The 24,468-nt window shown below is 39.1% G+C and overlaps 1 protein-coding gene across 1 annotated transcript; it reads right to left on the bottom strand.

Moving 5' to 3' along the window:
* Positions 1 to 328: 328 nt before the first annotated feature.
* Positions 329 to 24,436, bottom strand: LOC127425460 (terminal nucleotidyltransferase 4A-like). The gene is made up of 13 exons (XM_051671485.1): positions 22,179 to 24,436; positions 18,941 to 19,064; positions 18,788 to 18,834; positions 16,921 to 17,041; positions 16,621 to 16,728; positions 10,691 to 10,819; positions 10,208 to 10,421; positions 8,366 to 8,492; positions 8,177 to 8,283; positions 7,559 to 7,740; positions 6,587 to 6,733; positions 6,259 to 6,402; positions 329 to 2,939 (listed from the first exon to the last, which is right to left on the bottom strand). Exons 1-13 carry the CDS (start codon positions 22,928 to 22,930, stop codon positions 2,793 to 2,795), a joined length of 2,349 nt encoding a protein of 782 aa, XP_051527445.1. The 5' UTR covers positions 22,931 to 24,436; the 3' UTR covers positions 329 to 2,792.
* Between the last annotated feature and the right edge of the window lie 32 nt (positions 24,437 to 24,468).

A 24,468-nucleotide genomic window follows, 5' to 3' on the forward strand; every position in this document is an offset into this window, starting at 1 on the left:
TTTTTTCTTTTTTTTACCATGTTTACCATTCATCTTGATGGTCCAATCTTAGAATGGTGGCATATTCCATCTTGTCTTGTATCAAATTGTTATTTAATTATCTAGAGTGGAAAAAAAAAAAAAAATGTGTGTGTATATATATATATATATATGTGTGTGTGTGTGTGTGTGTCTTTCAACTTTGTAGGGCGAATATGAACTGAACAAGTAGTTCTCAAATATGTTACTGACCGCAGAACAAGTGGATAGTGCAACCACGCCCTTTAATGGTTAAATACAGTGAAAACTGAACACAACACTCCACCCTACGCTTGAGGGCAGCATTTCATGTTATAGCCATTTACTAAAGGAACAATAAGGAAAAAGTGTGACGACAAATGTTTTAAAACATTTATTTAAAAAATAAAATAAAAAAAAAAAAGGACATAAAAATATTGAAGGAAAACAAAATCAATTCCTCCGTCTGACTTCTTGGATGCTGGGCGGCCACACTGAGGGCTATCTATGTAAGGACCGGCAAGTTCAGGAGTGTTTTTGGCCACTGTGACACAACAGACGTCAGAAGAAAAAAAAAAAAAAGGTTACATTTAAAATCCGTCATTGATATTCAATGAGGAGTATCACACTGTATCTAGCAGTACATCACCACAAAGGTTAAACCATTACAGAGTGATACACTTCCAACTTTCCAACACATCTCCACAGATTCACTCAGGGAAAGGAGGGAGATTTTCATTTGGGCAAACTATCAAGTAGTACACATCGAGTCCTCACGGGGATGATAGGAGTTGCCTCAATGTCTAACCAACTTTGCAAAAGATGCTGGTTCTATCTAAAAGCACAAATTGCGATTAGAGTTACATTTGCCCTATTGCATTTATAGGCAGGTGAGTCAAGAGTTACAAAGACAATCCTGCAGCTCATTATAGTTCTTATGAGTCTATATCAGATATGACTTTGTAAAATACTTCACATAACAAGTTTGTGGCAATCAAACTCATTCCATACAGAGCGCAGGAGGCGTTCAAAGTGTTTTTTGAAAGTTGCCATTAACATGGTTGTAGCATTGTATCAGCAGTACATTTAGTCCAGTTGATCTCCAGGAAGAAAACTTGCACTGCAGAGGAATTTCAGTTCAAGGCGGCAACAGAAGGATATTCCAAACAAGACGTTTGGTTGTTTTCCCCTTTAAAACAGACAAATGTACCTTGATGAGCCATCTGAACGCATTGCTCTCTCAGGCCCCGGTCCATTATTGGTACTCCGTTTTTGTCCCTTGACAAGATTTACAAGCTCTCATGAAGGACACAGGAAGAGATTTTCAAAACTCCACTTGCATAGTAACAATAACCTGTATGCCTGTGACGTTCTGAGCAACAGCAATACAGTTGTAGTGTGCCATATACAAACAGAAAATATACAGTACAATACAGTACAGGAATAGGTAATTACCGAAAAGGCATATATTAGCGCAAGTACCTGGCAATAAATGCACATAAAGATTCCACAAAGGAATCAAAATAAATTCCCGTTCTCCACTAGTCTGCTTAAATTTGGATGCCTGTTCAGAAGTCCGAAAAGGTCAGATTAGGGCACCTTGCATAAAGCTGCATTGATCTGGAGTCTGCTCGCACGTTCAGTAGAACTTCCCTAAAACAATTCTCTCTTCTCACACTTACCTATAGCAATTTAAAATGGACGGACAGACACATACACCTATATAAATGAAAGCGGATTCAGATCGAGGCATACAACCAACTTTTTGGATCATTTCTGCACACAAATTGAGGAGCCTTACTCTTACGGCCTCACCGCTTCAAATCCACAACCTAAAGACAAATAAGAGACACATAAAACTAAACAGCCGAGTGTCAAAAGCTCTGCTCAATAAGGGTTCACAAAAAAAAGTGAAATGGCACCACATATAGGGTGGGAAGTCGTTCTGCAAGATCTACACTGGCCACTTGAACGTGCTCTTATACGGGTGCAACCAGTGCTGAGAAAAAAAGGGAGAAAGGAATTTAAACAGTTTGACTTTTAACTGTCCTGTTTGACAGGATCTGTAAACAATGAAAAAAATTAAAAACACTACAAAAATAAAAACCGTTTTACAAAACGAGCAAAAAAAAAAAAAAGGCTAATACAACAAAACAAAAAATTCAATATGTTTCCATAGTGAATGAAAAAACGAGAAATTAAGAAGTTATTGCACAAAAAGGTCAAGGTTGCTTCATGCATATAGTCAATATAGTGGGGACTCTGGAAGCATCCTGAGTGCAGGATTTGAAGCCAGCATTACACACATACACAAAAAGTGGCAATCACCTTGGAAACACAGATACAACAAATATGCAACACTCAACTCCTCTGAATCTTGTCCCATATGTGGAGGGTGTCCCCTTTAGGCTGAAAACGTGAAAACAGGAAAAAACAGAATGACACGCACACAAAAAAGGAATGTTTCATCTGTGAACAGGGAACTGTGGGGTAGATGACCGAAAAATGTCCTGTTCTTGAAGCTTCCTCGGGAAGACTGCACAGGTCCAAAAAAAAAACAAAAAAAAAAAAAAAAGAAAAATTTACACGGGCACAGATTCAGTGGCAGACTGACCAACTTAGCACCACCATCACCACAACTACTGAACGAAGAGTTGGGTTTCAAACGCTGGTTGCTCTGCCCTCACTCCATCAGTAGGAGAGCTCAATGAGTTCTCATCATTTTAAGACAGGACCAGTGGAGTGGAAGAGGAAACAAGTGGAAAGGTAGCGTCCAGAGGGGAGCGGCGTCATCTTTATCGGCTGACGCTGGCCGGTAGACTGTCCCGCTTCCTGCGCCGCCAAGTGTTGCGGTTGTACTGAATGTGGCCTCGGTTGGAAAGGACAGGGCTGTGCAGCACGGCGGGATTGTGGAAGCCCTTCAGAGGGAACTTGGGACCTGTCTGCAGGAGACAGAAAAGACAAATGGCAATTACAGCATTAAAATACAGTATAGAGTTCTACTGTAGCCTCAAAACTTAAATAGAACAGATTTTTTCACAAGCAGTGGTGGAAAGAGTAATAAAAATCTTTACTGGAGTAAAAGTATTGCTACTGAAGAAATAATTAACTTGAGTACAAGTACTGATAAATATATGACTTAAGAGTAAACTACGTTTGCTGAAAAACTACTAAAATAATTAATATACAAAGTAAACATGAAAATTATATTATACTCTAATACTGTACACTACCATTCAAAATGTCATGGTTAAAAAAATAAAAAAAATGCAAAGCCATTTTTGTTTTAAGAAATTGATTCTTCTGTTTACCAAATATGCATTAAATTGACCAAACATACTGACAAAAACATTAGTAATGTTGCAAATTATTTGAAATACGTGTTTTACACTCAATGGGCACTTTATTAGGAACACCTGTCCACCTAATTATTCATGCGATTATCTAATCAGCCAATCGTGTGACAGCAATGCAATACATAAAATCATGCAGATACAGGTCAGGAGCTTCAGGTAATGTTCACATCAATCATCTGAAATGGGGAAAAAATTTGATCAATGATTTCGACTGTGGCATGATTGTTGGTGCCAGACGGGCTGGTCTGAGTATTTCTACAACTGCTGATCTCCTGGGATGTTCACACACAACAGTCTCTAGAGATTACTCAGAATGATGCCAAAAACGAAAAACATCCAGTTCTGCAGATGGAAACGCCTTGTTGATGAGAGAGGTCAACCGAGAATGGCCAGACTGGTTCGAGCTGACAGAAAGGCTACGGTAACTCAGATAACCACTCTGTACAACTGTAGTGAGTGAATGTGAGTGAGCACAAATGAATGCACTACATTTTTAGAGTAAATAAATAGACTATATTAAGAAGCACATTCTGGTAAATTCTTACCAGACTAACTTAAAAAAAAAAAAAAAAACAGCATTCTCAGTACAATTCAAATGGATCCCATCTGCTGCTGTGCCCTGCGGGCTTCCGTCGTGCCAGGCAGAAGCATGTTTCAGGAAGCATATTTAGAGCTTATATCACTTGCAGAACATTCAGAAATGTTATGTAATTTTTAATTTTTTACTTTGTCATTTTTGAGATGAAAAATAAATGTAACGAAGTTGAATACTTCATTTTTAATCAACTCAAGTTAAAGTACTATGACTTATTTATACTCATAAAAGTAGACAAATTTACTCAAGTACTGCAGCTAGAGTAGTTGTAATTTGTTACTTTCCACCTTTGCTCACAAGCGACTTATTTAAAATTCTTTACATGGGCAACCACTTTTTTCGGCACACAAATAGCGCTCCACATATGAAAGCACAACGAAAACTCAATGCATAAAATGTGCATTTATTATAGATTTAACCATTTTTTTTTATTTATACTTTTCATTCAATAACTGAATAAATATTTTATGTGCATGGTTTATGGGATTTTTTTAAAGTCACAAAACAAAGGAGGCTTCTGATAACAGTAAAAAAAAAAAAAGAATGAGACTACTACATATACAGTATGTGCACATAATGTTCGGTTCCAGTTGGTGTTTTGTTTAACCTAAATGTCTCCCTCTACTGGCTATTCACAGAATATTTTCTTGAAATGTTTTCCCATGATATTAACTACAAAAGCAGGTATATTGTGCTCTTTAAGGTCATTTAGCTCACCACACCTTCTATCAGTAAATCAACATCCATCTGTATTCATCTTTGGCCTTCGATAGTTACCTTAGAATAAGATATTATATACATATACAATTATGAATATTTTTAAGCCGTCATATTCTTTGTGGATCATTTTACAATCTTTGTGGATATCATCATCATTTTGCTGCATAGATGTTATGTGCCCCTTATATTGTATTTTTACACTGTTGAACTATCATAACGTCATACCATTTCAGAAGTCTTTAATAGGTTAAGCAGCAGTCTATCAGAAATCCATCATCTGGTTTTGATATTAAAATAGTTATGTGGAGCAGTCATGATTAATAATAGGTACCTAAACCACAGCCAGTTTTAATCTCATCAACGAAATTACTGACGAAAATGTTCATTGACCAAGGGTTTTTTTTATTTTGTCAACGATAACGAAGACGAGATGAAAAAAATGCATCATGAAGATAAACAAACTGTTGACGAAAATTAGAGAAATTCTACATTAACAATATACTAAAACTGTCTTTTTAAAGAACGAAAAATCAAAAAAAGTCTAGAAATCTTTCCTTTAAAACGCGCAACACAAAGCAATATCCTAAACATGAAATTACTCTTTAAACTAGAGTAATTCACAGACTAATTTCTAAAAATAGTTTATACATTTTTATACATTAACCTAGGTCTGTTACAGTTTGATACGTGTTTGTCATTTTGCACATTCTCATCCACTAAAATATATTTTGTTATTTATGTTGACTAAAATTATATGCTATTTTAGTCTGAGTAAAATTGATTAAATTAATGACAAAGAAATAGACTAAATTTAGAGGCCATTTTCATCAAATGACATTGCATGGATTCTTTTTTTCTCCCCAATTTGGTATGCCCAATTCCCAATGCGCTCTAAGTCCTCGTGGTGGTGTAGTGACTTGCCTCAATCTGGGTGGCGGAGGACAAATCTCAGTTGCCTCCACGTCTGAGACCATCAATCCACACATCTTATCACATGGCTTGTTGAGTGCGTTACCGCGGAGACATAGCACATGTGGAGGCTTCGCGGCACCCATGCACAACTCACCACGCGCCCCACTGAGATTGAGAACCACATTATAGCAACCACGAGGAGGTTACCCCATGTGACTCTACCCTCCCTAGCAACCGGGCCAATTTGGTTACTTAGGAGACCCGGCTGGAGTCACTCAACACACCCTGAACTTGAACTCGCGAACTCCAGGGGTGGTAGTCAGCGTTTTTACTCACTGAGCTACCCCATTGCATGGATTCTTGATTCTGACTGGTTGACACATCAAGGCTGTCGGTTAATTTTCCATAATCGCACTGCTATGGATAAAAGCTCTGCTTCGCATCACATCTGTGTTACGACTTTCGGTGTGCATTAAATTTAACAATTCCATGATCAATCATCAATTATTCCTTGCATATCACAAATATAAATTTAGACCCTTTTCTTTCCCCCTCGATTTACCCCACCCTGTCAAAATAACGGTTCTACAAAGTCTTGATAAAGGAAGCTGTTTAGCTTACTGTCAAAATATACATAGCATACATATCTACACACAGTACATGTGGGCAACAGCCTACCTTTGGATGGTGATGGGGACTGGGTAGTGGGCTGGGGGGAGCAAGGGGGACTGCAGGGGGGGGCATGTTGAGGTATGGGGGTGGTCCATCTGCCATACACAACTGTCTGCCAGGTAAAGTGTGGATCGAAATACTGCCTCTCGCCTGGTACAGAAACAAAGAAAGAGAGAGTTGGATGTAAGAATGTGCTAGTGTTACCTAACTATTAAGATGAAGTAACAGAGTCTTAGCTCAAATCCAAGTCTAACATCATCTATATAATGTAGAAGTCTATTTTTGAGACAAGTTCTATCTCAGAAATTAGTACTAAACCAACATATCTCCTCACCTGGGTGGCTGGGGGCATAGTGAGTGCTGTCGTGATGCTGGCTTTGCCTGTGCCCATCTGAAGTGCAGGTGGCAGGGGACCAGGTGCCAGAATCTGGAGAGGAAAGGGGGCTACAGGTGGAGCGACATACGGTGTGGAGTCAGAGTCCTGATGTAACAGACAAGGAATGGAGTCAAAATATGCGAGTGAAAAACAAATAAAGACATACTATAGTTGTGTTCACACATCCAGCCCTTTCCAGAAAATTACCTACAATTTCCAGTTTAGAGGTCATGTGTGAACATGACCCTTTTGAAACAGCACATTTAGTACATTTACCAGTAGAGGCAATCCAAAGATATTCCGGTAATTTACCTGATTGCATGTGTGAACGGGGCTTCTAATTAAAATAATTAACCCAAAAATGAATATTTATTTTGGAACAACATGAGGGTTAATAAATGAAGAATATCCTGGCAACTCTTTTCCATACAATGAAAGTGAATTAGGACTGGGGCTGTCAATGTCCAAAATGACAGAAAGCACCATAAAGGTATTGTGTAAGTATTAAAAAACATATAAAATTACTCCTAATGGTGTTTTTTGACGCATCTCGCCAGTTTTGACATCCACAACATCAAACATCACTGATGTTAAACCTGACGCCCTGTCTAATGGTGCCAAACCTGACTAGAGAACAACAATGAAGGGTAAAATTTCAGTTATTTTTTTCAATCTGGATTGTATGGCTTCAGAAGACTTGGAATATAAAGCTCAAACTGTATAGACTATTTTTTATGATACTTTATGGCGTTTTTTTTTTGTGGGGGGGGGGGGTTGGGGGGTCATTCTGGAGCTCGACAGCCCCAGTCCCTACTCATCTTTTCATTATATGGAAAATAACGGCCAGGATATTAATAGTCAGCGGTCTGGAACGATGTTAATTTTTGGGTGAACTATTCCTTTAAAGTTTGGACACTGGTTCATGCTTACAATGTCACTGCCTGAAAGTGAGGACGCAGAAGAGGCCGAGGAGTGCTGTTGAGGGCTGGAGAGGGACATGGGTGAATCTGCACTGTGAGGAGACACAGAGTCCCTCTGCTGCTGGTCCTCCACACCTACACATAGTAGTGTACTAGACTCCACCTGCTCTACTGAGTCTTTATGGGATGGACCTGCATGCAAAGGGAGTAAACAAGTCAGCCATAACTTCACTAGAAATATTACACCACTGCTGTCACATGGAAGACCTAACAAAAAATGGATGCTTCTTTGAATTTGACAAAACAAGGTATCTTTGTACGCAGCATACAGTAGTATTACTGCCTAACATTTGGAACAGCCTTTGCATTGAGAGCTTGCCCATGATAACTTAAAATGGTGTCCAGATAGGCAGCTAACAAGGTCTAGGAACAGAACTGTTGACATTGTGAAGCACTGTTTAGATTCGGCCATGACTGTCATTTCAATGAATACACCGACAGCTGTTATAAAAGGACATTATCATGCAACATCAAATGCAGAAATGCACTGGCGAAAAATATGTCCAAGCAGCTGGCCTGCAGTCATAACAGTTGTACTCTGAGAAATTGGGTTTATATTAAACCTTACCTGGGTTCCTCTCGATGCGGGAGTTGTGTCTGCCACCCCACTTCTTTATGATCCACTCCCTGTAGTCGATTACTTCCTGTGTGACTTTAATTATGCGTCCCAAAGTGCTGAGGGGAAAAGTCACAAACTCATTAAAATAAAACTTGAGATGGAGAAATTAGGGTGCTTGTATGTATGTGAGAATTGTACCTGTCACTGTCTTTGTTGGGGTAGGAACGTGCAAGGGGTGAGACAGCGTGACCCAGAATTATATACGCGTAGTCAAATGCCTCCTTTACCTGCATCGCCCCATAAGAGCTTCTGCCTACATCATTACCTGTACAGTTAATCAAAAACATACGAGTCAAAGTTAAAATTCATGCTTAAAGAATTCAGTTAAGCTTTAAAATGGCTATCTATATAGACAGTATTTTAAAACACGATGTTGCCTTCTAAAAAATTATAAGGCAGAATTGCATGAATCCCTCGCGGATAAGGCAATTCCACATTGCAAAAATGGTGAACAAACTGCAAGAAATGTTGATTATAAATTATATCATTCAATACCGAAAAGTATTAATTACTGTTTTTAATCTAATAAATAAGTGCGAGTGCACTTTGTAGTAATATGCTTTTATCCTAGGTATAACGTACTAGCTTAGCAACATGCTAACATCAAACTTAACTGGAATCAATAGACCATGAAAAACATTTGTATTAACTAGAGATGTGCAAAACTATACATTTTCATAATCGACTAGTCGGCTGGCACTACAACATGGTGACTAACAGATATTCAACAAATAAATAGGCTAAATAACTATAATATCTTTTTACAAAAAAAACTATCAAATTAAGAAAAAGAAAGAAATAAGAAGGCTCCAGGGGCCTGGGTAGCTCAGAGTAAAGACGCTGATTACCACCCCTGGAGTTCGCGAGTTCAAATCCAGGGTGTACTGAGTGACTCCAGCCAGGTCTCCTAAGCAACCAAATTGGCCCGGTTGCTAGGGAGAGTAGAGTCACATGGGTAACCTCCTCGTGGTCGCTATAATGTGGTTCTCACTCTCGGTGGGGCGCGTGGCGAGTTGCGAGTGGATGGCGTGAAGCCTCCACACGCGCTATTTCTCCACGGTAACACGCTCAACAAGCCACGTGATGTGCGGATTGACGAGTTACTACGCCGCCACGAGGACTTAGAGCGCATTGGGCATTCTAAATTGGGGAGAAAATAAGAAGGCTCCAATACGAAGAGGCACAAAACTACTCATGTGCATAATGAACGTAGAATGAAGTGTTTCAGGGCAATACTGGCTGCAAATTCAAAAGCACAGACCTGCTAGATAATATTGTGGGTACGTATCTAGTTCACAACATCGAGCAGTTTAAACCTTTTTTACTGCAACTATTTATTTAAACAGTGTCAGACACAATAACAAAAGACTTTAATCTCTCCAAAACACCTCAAATACAGGAATATTACTCACAGCAGAGGATTTAATATCTGACAATGATCGTCTTGAAATGTATTGTTAAAGCAGCGCTATGCTGTAAGAACACCACATAAAGACTAAACCTAAAGCATTAAAGTCTCAACTCATTTGAGAATTGTGTCTCCCATTAAAACCACCACCACTAAAAATATTAATGTTAGTTGCTGGACGACTAGTTGATCACTCTTGCACAGCCCTAGAATTAACGGTGGAGATGAATCTTTTTGGCCCAATTAATCAGCTCCTGCTTTCGGAATTATCTGTTATCGACAAAAAACAACAACGATAGTTCACTGATAGCTTTTACCCATGGACTGTGTTGGAGGGTTCTAGAATATGGCTAGAGTATGATTTTTTTTTTTTTTTCATTTTCCAATCAGTCTGTAATTCACTGCTAGCCGGGACATATAAGGATGGAGATCCGATGTGGTCTCATGCATGCTTGAGTGGCTTCTTATAAGGTTCCATTTCAGTTGAGCTGCCTCAGAGGGTAGCTCACTATTTTTTTGAAAGAGCTAATGTTTTGTTTGCGTAATTTTGGTATCTGTAGCGTGCTAAATACCTGGAAGGAGAGGGTCCTCTATACAGAGCATGGAGGGCCTGTAGCCATTACTCATAGCCTTCATGATGTCTTCCTTAGCCATGTAGGCACCACCGTTTTTTATCCTGATACCCGTCTTCAAGTAGTTGAAGTGTCTCCCATAGAGCTCAAAGAACTCAATGAGCAGAATGCCAAGATTCATGTTGGGATTCCTAGCATCAATTCTTGGGTGTAACTGTGGGTGTAAGCCAAGAAACAGGCAAGACGAGACAAAGTCTCTTTATTTGTTTGGTAATTTATGAAATGAATGAGGCTGAGGCACTTACACAAGGGTACCAATATATGCGTGATTAGTAATGACAGATCTCTAAATGCAAAAAATATTTTTTCCATTTGCATGCAAATTCATGCTCAAGTCATAATGCTGTTATGCTAGAGAGCTAGACCTGCCACTTCCCCCGACTTATCATTAAAAAAAAGTTACAAGCAAGACTTAATTTGCACCTGCAAGAAGCTGATGACCATCAGGATGAGACTGTAGGAGCTGATTCCTCCTGTGAAGACTTCATTTAGGTCTCGCTGTAGGAGGAACTGCTTCAGCACGAAGATTAAATAAGGCAGCACGGTATACTTCTATGTGGGAGAAGATGAAAAAGTGATACGTTAGACCTGATAAATTGTATTAGAAACAAAAACAAAAGACCCTGTTTACACCAGACATTAACATCCATCTCAGGTGACTTAATCATGGTCTCATGGTCTCTTTCGATTGTGATAGGATTTTGTCTGGATTTATCACGGGACGGTCCCGGATTTTGTGACTACACGAATCACTTTACGATGTGTGAAGTTGGAAACAGAGAACTGGTTCTTATCCAGATCTGGCTGCCTTTTTTTTAATAAACACCCATCAGTCAGAGCGGTTCCTGATCTCCAAATCTTATTGACATGCTTATAACTTTCATCATTTACAATTCAAAATAAAATAAGAACTGTTATGGAGTTGTGAAATGTTGCGAGACTTCATTTTAGGCAGTGCAGTTACTTAGAGATTGTTCGTGACATTTGTAGTTAAAGATACACAGGAATTTTGTTGTATCGGTTAAATTTCATTAAAGAATATATTACTAAATTATCACACTTGTCATTTAGAAGTTTTATTTAATATAGTTATGATCAGTTATTGGACTGCATTTATTCCACTAAAAATGTATGACACCCTTGCGATGTGTCACTGCATGTAAATGACAGGTGTGCCAGAGAAGTTCCATGAACTCTTGTGCATGTATGTGCTTTTCCAATAATGAAGAAAGGGTGGTTTTCTTTTAAAGCCACACCTAGCTGGCAATGCTTAAAACCTTTGCTTTGGCACAAAGATTGCACGTCTCATCACAAGGCAGTCCTTAATTGTTTTCCAGGGTGCATCAGGACACATTAGTGTTAACACTACAAAACTTACTATTTAAACTTGCATTTAACGCAGTCCATTTCTGATCAGATTACCTGAGACAGATGTTAATACCAGGTGTAAACTGGGTCAAGGAGGAAGAAATGGAATTGACAGATGCAGCTATCTGCCACTGGAGATAACACCTAGTTGTACAATAACACCTTACCTAGTCTAAGAATAACATTGTTGTCTCAATACATCACTTACAGAAAAAAAAAAGGTGGTGGAAATTCATTCTGGTGGATGCAAAGATGGTTATTCAGAGGTAAATGAACTTGACAAGTGTCAAACCAGCAGGTCATCTCCCTTATTCAAACATCTGGGTTGAAAGCTTGCTGACAGATGTTAAGCTATGCTTCACCCTCCTCCCTCTAATCAAACAGACAGACACTATATGCCCATCAAGAAATCAGAAAACGTGGAGCATATCGAAGACCTAAAAAACATGTTATTAAGAGCAGGGTTGCTGCTCGAATGTCAAATTAATTATCTAGCCATTGCCCCTTGCAAATTTGCTGCAAAAAGCGCATGCCAGTCTCGTAGTAAAATGCTGGATCTTACGAAAACATAATTACCCATGACTTTGGTCATCAAAAAAAAATTAAACGACTTCCTTTCTGAACATCTCATGGCAATTAAATTTCCAATGCCATTTGTTTACAATAACATTTGTAGAAGATATGCAACAGTTAACTAGCCTTTTTCCAAATAGACGTTTGTATCTCTTTGTTTTATTCTGTCATATTGCAAGAATTATAATCTGACCCTCACTGAAATAAGCAGCATTATATACCTGGTGTAAATCACAATGCTTTTTGCATCAGTCAATTGGCCAGTAACTCAGTAATGTTATATGTACTCTTAAAAACCTATTGTTTTCATTTTTTTATTTTAGTACCAGTATACCTTTTTGTCAGTCAGCAAACAATGTTTAGTTTGTCTCACTCTTGGAACTCTATACATCACAGGCATGCAGTGTATAAAACAGTTACCCCTTCAAACACCCCGTGCCCTGTAACTGGAGGCTGTTGACACACACCGATCATAATTACAATTGTGAAGATATTTGAGCTTAAGTAAATTTGAAGTTGCACATGACTGTATTTTAATGCATTTATTTATCAATAAACAGGAGAAATAAAAACAATTTCTCCCCAATTTGGAATGCCCAAGTCCTCATGGTGTTGTAGTGACTGTAGTGGCGGAGGACGAATCTCAGTTGCCTCCGCATCTGAAGCGTCAATCCATGCATCTTATCACGTGGCTTGAGCACGTTACCACGGAGACATAGCACGTGTGGAGGCTTCATGCTATTCTCCGCGGCACCCACGCACAACTCATCACGCGTCCCACCGAGAGCGAACCACATTATAGTGACCACGAGGAACCGGGCCAATTTGGTTGCTTAGGAGACCTGGCTGGAGTCACTCAGCACGCCCTGGATTCAAACTCGTGACTCCAGGGGTGGTAGTCAGCATCTTTACTCGCTGAGCTACCCATGCCCCCGAGAAATAACATTTATAAAAAAAATAATAATATTTAAATTAGAAACAAAATTCATCTCCATTTAGGTCTAGTTCAGATGACAGTGAGAGAACGTTTTCAGGCAATGCGAATACAGCAGCTTGCCCGAATCTCTCCCACACCTTTACATTTTCTGTACAGAAAATCCGCTCATGTTTATTATGCCCATGACATGTGTTGTGTGTTATAAACAAGCGTGCACTGCTCCACACATGCCAGGATGTGCAGTCGAGTCAAGCATGTACCTCCTGGAATACACTGTATACACTGATGAGCCAAAACATTATGACCACCTGCCTAATTTGCTGTTGGTCTTCCGCGTGCCGCCCAAACAGCGCCAACCCACCGAGGCATGGACTCAACAAAACCCCTGAATGTGTCCTGTGCTATCTGGCACCAAGACATTAGCAGCAGATCCTTCAAGTCCTGTAAGTTGCGAGGTGGAGCCGCCGTTGATCGGACTTGTTGGTCCAGCACATCCCACAGATGCTAAATCGGATTGAGATCTGGGAAATCTGGAGGCCAGGGTAACACCTTGGACTCTTCATCATGTTCCTCAAACCATTCCCAAACATTGTGTGCAGTGTGGCAGGGCACATTATCCGCTGAAAGAGGCCACTGCCATTAGGGAATACCACTACCATGAAGGGGTGTACCTGGTCTGCAACAATGTTTAGGTAAGTGGCACGTGTCAAATTGACGTCCACATGAATGGCTGGACCCAGGGTTTCCCAGCAGAACACTGCCCAGAGAATCACACTCCATCCACCAGCTTGTCATCTTCCCACAGTGCATCCTGGTGCCATCACTTCCCCGGGTAAACGGTACACACATACACAGCTGTCCATGTGATGTAAAAGAAAACAGGACTCATCAGACCAGGCGACCTCCTTCTACTGCTCCAAGGTCCAGTTCCGATGCTCACGTGCACATTGTAGGTGCTTTCAACAGTGGACAGGGTTCATCATAGGCACGCTGACTGGTCTGCGGCTATGCAGCAGGGTGCGATGCACTGTGTGTTGTGACACATTCCTCCCGTAACATCATTAAAATGTTGTGACTTGTGCCACATAGACCTTCTGTCGGTTCGGACCAGACAGGATAGCCTTCGTTGCCCTCACTCATCGATGAGCCTTGGGCACCGGATTGTGGTTTGTCCCTCCTCAGACCACTGTCGGTAGGTACTCACAAATGATAACTGGGAGCACCCCACAAGCCATGCCATTTCAAAGATGCTCTGAACCAGTTATCTGGCCATAACAATTTGGCTCTTGTCAAAGTTGCTCAGGTCTTTACTCCTGCATTCAACATGTTGACTAAGAGAACTGATTGTTCGCTTACCATCTAATCTACCCAGACCTTGACAGAAGATGATCAATGTTTTTCGCTTCACCTGTGAGTGGTCATAATGTTTTGGCTCATCAGTGTATATACATACACACTCACTGAGCACTTTATTAGGAACACCTGTACACCTATTTAGTCATAATATTATCGAATCAGCCAATCATGTGGCAGCAGTGCAATGCATAAAATAATTCAGATACAGGTCAGGAGTTTCAGTTAATGCTCACATCAACCATCAGAATGGGAAAAAAATGTGATCTCAGTGACTGAGCGTGGCATGATTGTTGGTGCCAGATGGGCTAGTTTGAGTATTTCTGTAACTGCTGATCTCCTGGGATTTTCACATGCAACAGTCACTAGAGTTTACTCAGAATGGTGCCAAAAATAAAAAAAACATCCAGTGAGCGGCAGTTCTGCAGATGGAAATGCCTTGTTGATGTGAGAGGTCAATGGAGAATGGCCAGATCTGGGGAAAGCGCCAAAAAACATTCGGCTACATTGAAGGTTCCCAAGAGCACAGTGGCCTCCATAATTCTTAACAACCAGGACTCTTCCTAGACCTGGTTGCCTGGCCAAACTGAGCAATCGGGGGATAAGGGACTTGGTAAGAGAGGTGACCAAGAACCCAATGGTCACTCTGGTTGAGCTCCAGAGATCATGTGTGGAGATGGAAGAAACTTGCAGAAGGACAACCATCACTGCAACACTCCACCGATCTGGGCTTTATGGCAGAATGGCCAGAATGAAGCCTCTCCTCAGTGCAAGACACACAAAAAAAGCACTTAAAGGACTCTCAGACTGAGAGAAACAAGATTCTCTGATCTGATGAAAAGAAGATTAAACTCTTTGGCCTCAATTCCAAACGTCATTTCTGGAGGAAACCAGGCACTGCTCATAACCTGCGCAATACAATCCCAACAGTGAAGCATGGTGGTGGTAGCATCATGCTGTGGGGGTGTTTTTCAGCGGCAAGGACTGGGGGACTGGACAGGGTTGAAGGAAAGCTGAACGCAGCAAAATGCAGAGATATCCTTAATGAAAACCTGGTCCAGAGTGTTCAGGACCTCAGACTGGGCTGAAGGTTCACCTTCCAACAGGACAATGACCCTAAGCACACAGCCAAGACAACGCAAGAGTGACTTAGGGACAACTCTGTGAATGTCCTTGAGTGGCCCAACCAGAGCCCAGACTTGAACCCGATCTAACATCTCTGGAGAGACCTGAAAATGGCTGTCCACCGACAGTCCCCATTCAACCTGACAGAGCTTGAGAGGATCTGCAGAGAAGAATGGCAGAAAATCCCCAAATCCAGGTGTGCAAATCTTGTCATATCATACCCAAAAGACTTGAGGCTGTAATCACTGCCAAAGGTGCTTCAACTAAGTACTGAGTTAAAGGTCTGAATACTTACACTACCGGTCAAAAGGTCTAAAACACACTCATTCTTTATCAATTTTTTTTCTTCACATTTTAGAATAGTAAAGTCATCAAAACTACGGAATAACATAAATGGAACTATGGGAATTATGTTGTGACTAAAAATCCAAAATAAATCAAAACTGTGTTATATTTTAGCATCTTCAAAGTAGTCACCCTTTGCCTAGAATTTGCAGACATGTACTCTTGACATTTTCTCAACCAGCTTCTTGAGGTATCACCCTGGGATGATTTTTAAACAGTATTGAAGGAGTTCCCATCTATGTTGGGCACTTATTGGCTGCTTTTCTTTATTATTTGGTCCAAGTCATCAATTTAAAAAACTTAATATGGTGGCACAATTATATTTTTGTCTACAAAACTAATTTCAAACATTTAAGCATATGCCTTCAGATCAAAAGATTTTTAAGATCACGTGAAACATTTCAGTCAAGTGTTTCAAAACTTTTGACTGGTAGTGTGTCAACATGATATTTCAGGTTTTTTTGGTTTTTTTTTTTTTAACAACTTTGCAAAGTTATCAAAATTCTGTTTTTTGCTTTGTCATTATGGGGTATGGAGTGTAGATTTAAAAAAAATTAAAAGCATTTTAGCATAAGGCTTCAACATAACAAAAAGAAGGGGTCTGAATACTTTCTGAATGCACTGTATATACATGCAAAAGCTGAATGTTTACCTTGACATATTCTTTGATGAAGCTAGCAGCTTTGATGCCCGTTTCCACATTGAAACTAATGTCTACTTTCACCTCTGTCTCTTGATCAGTCAGTTTGATGATTGGTACCTTCAAAATGTACAGAAAGATAATCTTTAAATCTTTTCTCAAGTGAGAGCAGAACACTTAATTGCCAGGAAAAAAAAAAAAAAAAAAAACACAGCACAACAGCAAAATCCAAGCCCAATCAGGGAAACCTCTATAAATTAAACTATTCAATTGTTTTTAGCTGGTGATAGATCAACATGGCAGTACACCTACTGTAGCTTTGTCGAGAACTTTGATGGAATAGGGTTCTGCCACACTGTGTTTTCTGAGGGCCTGCTCCAATTGCTGCAGGGGAGGTTTCTCCCATTTCCCAAACACCACCAGGTCAATGTCACTACAGCACACAGAGTAAAAGCTTAAGATCTTTCACATAGCTACACTGGTGGAATAATGTACAGTTTTTGCTGTTTCAGAAGGAAATTGGTACTTTAATTCACCAAAGTGGCATTCAACTGATCGCAAATATATTCAGGACATTACTGATGTAAAAAAAACAGCACCATCACTATTTGAAAAGTCATTTTTGATCAAATCACTCCAACACCTTATCCTTGAGTAATCATGCTAAATTGCTAATTTGGTACTAGAAAATCACTTGCCATTATATCAAACACAGCTGAAAGCTATTTCGTTCGTTAAATGAAGCTTAACATTGTCTTTGTTTTTGAGTTGCCACAGCATGCAATAGACTGGCATGTCTTAAGGTCAATATTAGGTCAAAAATGGCAAAAAAGAAACAGCTTTCTCTAGAAACTCAGTCAATTATTGTTTTGATATGCTTGAAATAGCCAAAAAACTGAAGATTTCATACAAAGGTGTATACTACAGTCTTCAAAGACAAAGGACAACTGGCTCTAACAAGGACAGAAAGAGATGTGGAAGGCCAGATGTACAACTAAACAAGAGGATAAGTACATCAGAGTCTCTAGTTTGAGAAATAGATGCCTCACATATCCTCAGCTGACAGCTTCATTGAATTCTACCCGCTCAACACCAGTTTCATGTACAACAGTAATGAGGAGACTCAGGGGTGCACGCCTTATGGGAAGAACTGCAAAGAAAAAGCCACTTTTGAAACAGAAAAACAAAAAGAAAAGGTTAGAGTGGGCAAAGAAACGCAGACATTGGACAACAGATAATGTGAAAAGAGTGTTATGGATCTTAACCCCATTGAGCTTTTGTGGGATCAGCTAGACTATAAGGTGTGTGAGAAGTGCCCGATAAGACAGCCACATCTATGGCAAGTGCTACAGGAAGCGTGGGGTGAAATGTCACCTGAGGATCTGGACAAACTGACAGCTGGAATGCCAAGGATCTGCAAAGCTGTCATTGCTGCACGTGGAGGATTTTTTGATGAGAACTCTTTGAAGTATTTTATTTTTTTCAAATTGTAACAGTAATTTTTCACATTATTAATGCCCTGACTATACATTGTGATCAGCTCAATGCCACTTTGGTGAATAAAAGTACCAATGTCTTTCGACAAGAGCAAAATCTGAACATTATTCAAAACTTTTGGCCACCAGTGTGTTTAAAAAATACCTTGCAATTTTAAGGGAAATCAACAATGGCCTGGAAGCATAAGATATCACAAATCTCCACATTTTGAAAGAAACACCACCTGATCACTGACAAATAAGCACCACATTCATTCAGTAATACTTCTCTGAAGTGTTTAGCCAAGTACTTAGGGACTACAGAATAATATTAACACAGGGAAAAATGAAAGTCTTCAAAAACATACAATTGCAAAAATTGTTGGACTCAATATTCTTTAACTGTTAAGTATCTAGTTTGTTTATTTGTGATGCACTTAAGGACTAACTTCAACACTGAGATACATTAGGAATTAGCAAATCACAAAAAAAATAAGTACATACAGGTGCATTGATCTACAGTACTTCACTACACTGCATACGTATATTGGCCGAACTTACTGTTCATAAACTGCTATGACTGAGATTATAAGAGCATACATTAAGAGTATGCTCAAGATTACCATCTCTGTTAAAGGTTCTGTTCATAATCTCTCTGTGCTGGGTTTCAACTAAATGTGCAAGATCAAGCAAGCTACACATACCTGGTTGGGAGATAAAGCCCGGTGCTGAAGCTTCCAAAAATCTGGACCTAAGTACAGCAAAGGAAAAAAAAAGATGCACTTTTTACACTGACCTCTAATTTAAAAGGTGAATAACCAAAATGTTCATACACATCAGTGCTTTCTCTTGCTTACATCAGCGGTTGGCCATAATTCCTTGATGACTGATTCTATTCTGTCCACCACCTCCTGTCTCATGGTGGCCTCCTCAGGACGAGGAGACATGAAATTGTAGAAGTCCATGATTTCTTCATGCAGCCTTGGGACAAAACGAAGGAAGACAATTATGAAAGAGTTAATTGGTGCAATTTAAGAAGCAACAAAGTACATTTCGTAAAGTACAACCTGTCCTATGTTAACCCTAAACATACAGAAAAATGCCAGCAAAAGATGGTGGGAATGCAAGTTAACTTGGCTGTTTTTTTTTTTTTTTATTTGATCCCATTTCATACATTCATAAGATTATGAGTGACATATTTAAAAGGCACTGTTCACCCAAAATGGAAATTATGTCATGATATACTCACCTGCATAAACCCATATGACATACTTTCTTATTTGGAACACAAAAGGAGATGTTATGCAGAAGCCTAGCCTCAGTCACCATACACTTATTATAGTTTTTTCATACAATAAAAGCAAATGGTGACTGAGGCCAACATTCTGCATGACATCTCCATTTGTCTTCCAAGTCAAGCCCTAGGTATACTTCCTTTTTGATGCGAAAGCTCAGCGTCTGCGTACAGTCGAATGCGAGCCTTTCAAAGTAAACTCCATATAACTCTTTGCGCATACCCAGGCGGCTGGCGCATGCATGCTACGACTGCTATGAGACACTGGACTTTCTCTTCAGGAGTTTAGACCCATAAAGATGTTTTTTATAGTCCTTCAGACTCGAGTTTTACAAATGCAGGTATCTCCTCACACACGTGCTCTTGACTTGAATATGTTTACCTTTGTCTCCTGATGTTTAGCGGCGATTACATTTTCTAGCGCTTCTTTGTGACAGCAATGGCCCAAAATGTAAGTGTTGCCACCTTGTGGACCCACAAATTAGTGCAAATAATTAAAGGCGCATGCGCACTGTGCGTGTTCAAAGACACGCTGTTAGAAAATTCAGGCTGCACGTGTTCAGTGCTTGCGCACTCTGCTGATGACGAGATTTGCATTGCACATCCTATATGCTGACGCTCAGCGTTTGCGTCTGACCAAAGTATACTTTGGGCTTCACACAGGTTTGGAACAATATGAGGGTGAGTAAATGCTGACAGAATTCTCATTTCTATGTAAACTATCCCTTTAATACGTCCACTTCCATTCCAAGACTTGTAAATACAACTCTTTTACAACAAATTTTTAAATCGAGTTAACATACAACTTTGTCAGTTTTAAGATCTTAATTTCCAAAAACATCTAGGGTAAAGACAACATATCCGTCCAAACAAGCAAAACTCATTAGCGAAGTCACAAATGTTTGCAAGCTGCATACACTGTAAAAAAAAAATTCTATAATTTTAAAAGACTGTAAAAATGCTACAGAGAGAGAGAGAAAAAAAGTTAATTAACAAGTATTAACTATAATATACAATTATTTTTTTAAACATTTTAAAAGCCAATACAGTAGTTCACAATAAATTAAATTATATTTTTTAGATGTAAAAAGTTACAAAAAGTACATTAATATATAATTAATGGTAAAAATGTACATTTAACAAGAGAGTACTTTTTACAGAAAATTATTGTTAAAATTACAGTAAAAAAAAACAAAAAAAAAAAAAAAAGTGGCCGTTCACACAATTCCTTGCGTAACCAATCATATTTCATTACATTTTATGGGAATACTTATATATCTTATTTTTTATATCTGTTATGTACACTAGGGTGTTCTGTTTTATATTTAATGTAGTTTAGTTAAAGTTTACTGCATTATTTAAATTTCACATGTGTTACCCTGATGGTGTTTAGGGTTTGTTTATTGGTCATTGCTCCTGGAAGCCACTATTGGTGAAGTTCATGTCATCGTGTGCTCTTCTGTAATTGTTTGGTGATTTACAATACCATATTGAAGAGACAGAATCTTTTTTTTTTTTTTACAGTGCCAGCATGGTCATGTAAATTACAACAGTTTAAACTGTAAAATGTCCAGGCTGTTCTGTAAAGTTGTTTACATTTTTAGTTTTATATAATTATTCTGGCAACCACAGCTGCCTGTTTTTTTTTTTTTTTAAACCAGGTTTTTTTTTTTTTTTTTTTACAGTGTACATAGAGCATTTATGGGCATCATAAGTGCAAAAATACACTCTAGGTATGCAGCTCTCAAGGTTTTGAGACACAGCCAATGCCTCTTTTGGTTCCAGATTCCTTTGTGAAAAAATTCCAGAGGGGTGCAACCATCTATCGCAAATATAACAAGTTCATGCAACAGATACTACTCTTCTTACAACCCTACATTGCAAAAAATTAATTTTCTTAATTTGTATTTTCGTCTTATTCTCCAGTAAAAATATCGAAATATTCTTAAAACAAGATATATTTACTTGACAAGCAAAACGGCATTAGTTATTAAGTCTTGTTTTCAGAGAAATCTTACAAAATGTATTAAACGCTATGCTTCAAACAAGAAAATTTGCCAATGGGTTAAGAAAAATGAACTTGTTCTACCTTTGAAATACGTTTATTTTTCTCCACCCCATTGGCAAATAATTGTTTCTTCTTTTAAGCATAAACCTCACTAAATTTAGTTAGATGTTCATTATACTAAAAAAAAAAAAAATTCTGGGTTACTAAAGACATAAACGTTTTACTGCCTGAAAAGTTCCTTAAATCTGCAATTGTTCAATCACTAAAAAGTGTGTTCAATCACGTTAATGGACAGGTGAGGACATAGAGTAATGTAACACACCTGACAGGGCTAATCAGCGATTAACTGGTTACTAATACTTGGAAAACTGTGCGCCGTAGTAACATCTGTTGTGTACTCGGGCTAGATAATTAAAAGTCGAACTGCCCTCTTTTTTTAAAAACTTAGTCACGTAAACATTCCACAAGTGACCCAACCCACAGCAGCTCGACCCGAACCCAGGACACCCCCAGATAACGTGCTAAAGCTAAAAACCCGGGCCCAAAACGTCTAATAATACTCACTGACACTTTAGCGCACATAAGTCACACAAAATTCTGTAAATATTAATAACGCCCCGTGTAGACAGCAAGCGCGCGACGCGATTTATCACAACACGCCCATTATAAGCAACGACGCCGTCCACAGCGTAGCGTCGCGAACACCGTAAATTGAGTGCAAAACGCTGCCGTCAAACTCGCCGATTTATACCAGAATAATAAACAAGATAAAAGCAAAGACAGCTCATCTCACCCGTCCACTCCTGGGTTATATTTCATCGTCTTCCAAGGCGTGCCGGAGTTGTCAAAATTGCCATTAGCCCAGTTGGAGAGCAAGTAGTTGATCCCGTAGGTGCTGGCCTTATTATCGCTTTTCCTGCGGCCCGGGTGATGGTGGTGATGATGATGATGGTGGTTGTGTATCGCTGCAGGATGGGACGGGTGTCGTTTCAAACAGCCTTGCTGCTGCTCTTGATGGAAAAGCCGTGGATGAAGAGGATGATGGTGGTGTTGGTGGTTGACATTATTCAGTACGCACTCGCTGCAGCTAAAAAACGGATGGGCGCCACCGGCAGCCTTGTTCATATTCCCAGCGATCACATTGGGGCTTGTAGTCCTTATTTTAGAGCAGCTTGATGTTGAATCCGCTGATGACGACATTTCACCGTCCCCTATACCTACCTTGACCGCGTTTCCATTTAACGCACGAGACGTAGAGTTCGGTAACGTCGCAGTGCCGTTGATTTTAATACGAGTGCTGTTTGCATTGCTCTGATGATGGCTGCTGGATGGAGCAGACGCAGGGCTGTTGCAAACGCCTTTGCCAGACGCTACATTCTTATACACGTCAAACGCTGGAGAATTGACACAGAGGTTGTGGTATAGTTGGTTCTGGTGCTGACCAGTGTTAGTCCGGTTTACCTGAGACGTTTCCCACACACGCATCCATAAAGCGTTCGCAGGACCTTTCTGTTCCGGCTGAATCCAAGCGACCCTCGGATCCATTCAACTTCTCTTTTAACAGCCCTGTCAAGCAGAAGAACGCCTTTCTCCCCTCCGTTCAGCGGACAACTTTGATTCCGGACCGCGAGAGTCTGCCTGTAAACTGGGTTACACGAAATGATGGGGAAAATAACTAAGTGCCAAACGCCACAAGCAACGGGAATCAAATAGTGGCCCTTTCCCCCCGCTAGCTATAAACTGTTAGCTAAACTATACAGTGTTTCCAATATGGCGTATTCCCTTGAACCCCGAAATCCAATACGCATGTGTAGGATTTAAACCATTGGTCTGCGCCTATGAGCAGCACGAGCACACCCCTCCAGACCCCCACACCGAGCAGGCGCAATCGGAGCCTTTCAGCAACCCCACCCTTCTGAACAGCATGTATGTGAGGGGGAAATTTACATTTTACACAACAAGCGACGCGACAAGACCAGGACGCTCAAAATAATACAAGAAGGAAGCTGTCTACATTGCGCGTTTGCAGTACAGACAGCTTCGTGTGCAATAGTTTTTAATTTTAGTTCATCTCACACAACATTCTGCAGAATCCTGCAGTGTCACATTAAAGGTCAAACAATATAGTCACCCAGCTCTTTATTACATATATATATATATATATATATATATTTGTGTGTGTGTGTGTGTAAATATACATTAAATATATTTTTATATAAAAATATATAAATAAAATGTATTTGTTATATATAAAAATATATAAATACAATATACTTATATTTTAGTTATATAAATATAAAAGTATATTTTATTTTTATATTTTATATATAAAAATATACAGTACTGTGCAAAAGTCTTAGGCACATAAGATTTTTCACAAAAGCATTTGTCTTAAGATGGTTATTTATATCTTCAGCTTTAATGTGTCAATAGGAAATATAAATGTTAGACTCCCAAACATTACTTTTGCAAATAAAAAAAAGATTAGTATAGAAGAACAGGGAGCCCTGCAACAGATGTCATGGCCCCCTCAGAACTCCCCACTGAACATCGTGTCAGTCTGAGATGACACAAAGAGACAGAAGCAATTGAAACAGCATAAATAGATAGAAGAACTGTGGCGAATTCTCCAAGAAGCTTGGAACATCCTATCTGCCAACAACCAAGAAAAACTGTGTCCAGGTGTACCTAGGAGAATTGGTGCTGTTTTGAAGGCAAATGTGGTCACACCGAAAATTGATTTAGCTTTTTTTTTATGTTTACTGGACTTTGTATGACATTAAGTGATAAATGAAAACTATTTATGGCATTATTTTTGAAGATATCTCACTATGCAACATTTTTCACAAGTGCATAAAACTTGCACAATACTGTATTTTATTTATACTTACAAGCTTTTTCTTATATTTTAGTTATATAAAAATATTTAAATAAAATGTATTTCTATTTTATATATAAAATATATATAAATAAAATATACTTATTTTAGTTATCCTTATAAGTTCTCATATACAGTATGTATAATTAAAATGTATTTATGCTTACAAGCTTTCTTATAATTATATTTTATATACAAAAATATA

The sequence above is a fragment of the Myxocyprinus asiaticus genome, chromosome 34 (assembly GCF_019703515.2).
Source record: "Myxocyprinus asiaticus isolate MX2 ecotype Aquarium Trade chromosome 34, UBuf_Myxa_2, whole genome shotgun sequence".
In the NCBI taxonomy this organism is placed as follows: Eukaryota; Metazoa; Chordata; class Actinopteri; order Cypriniformes; family Catostomidae; genus Myxocyprinus; species Myxocyprinus asiaticus.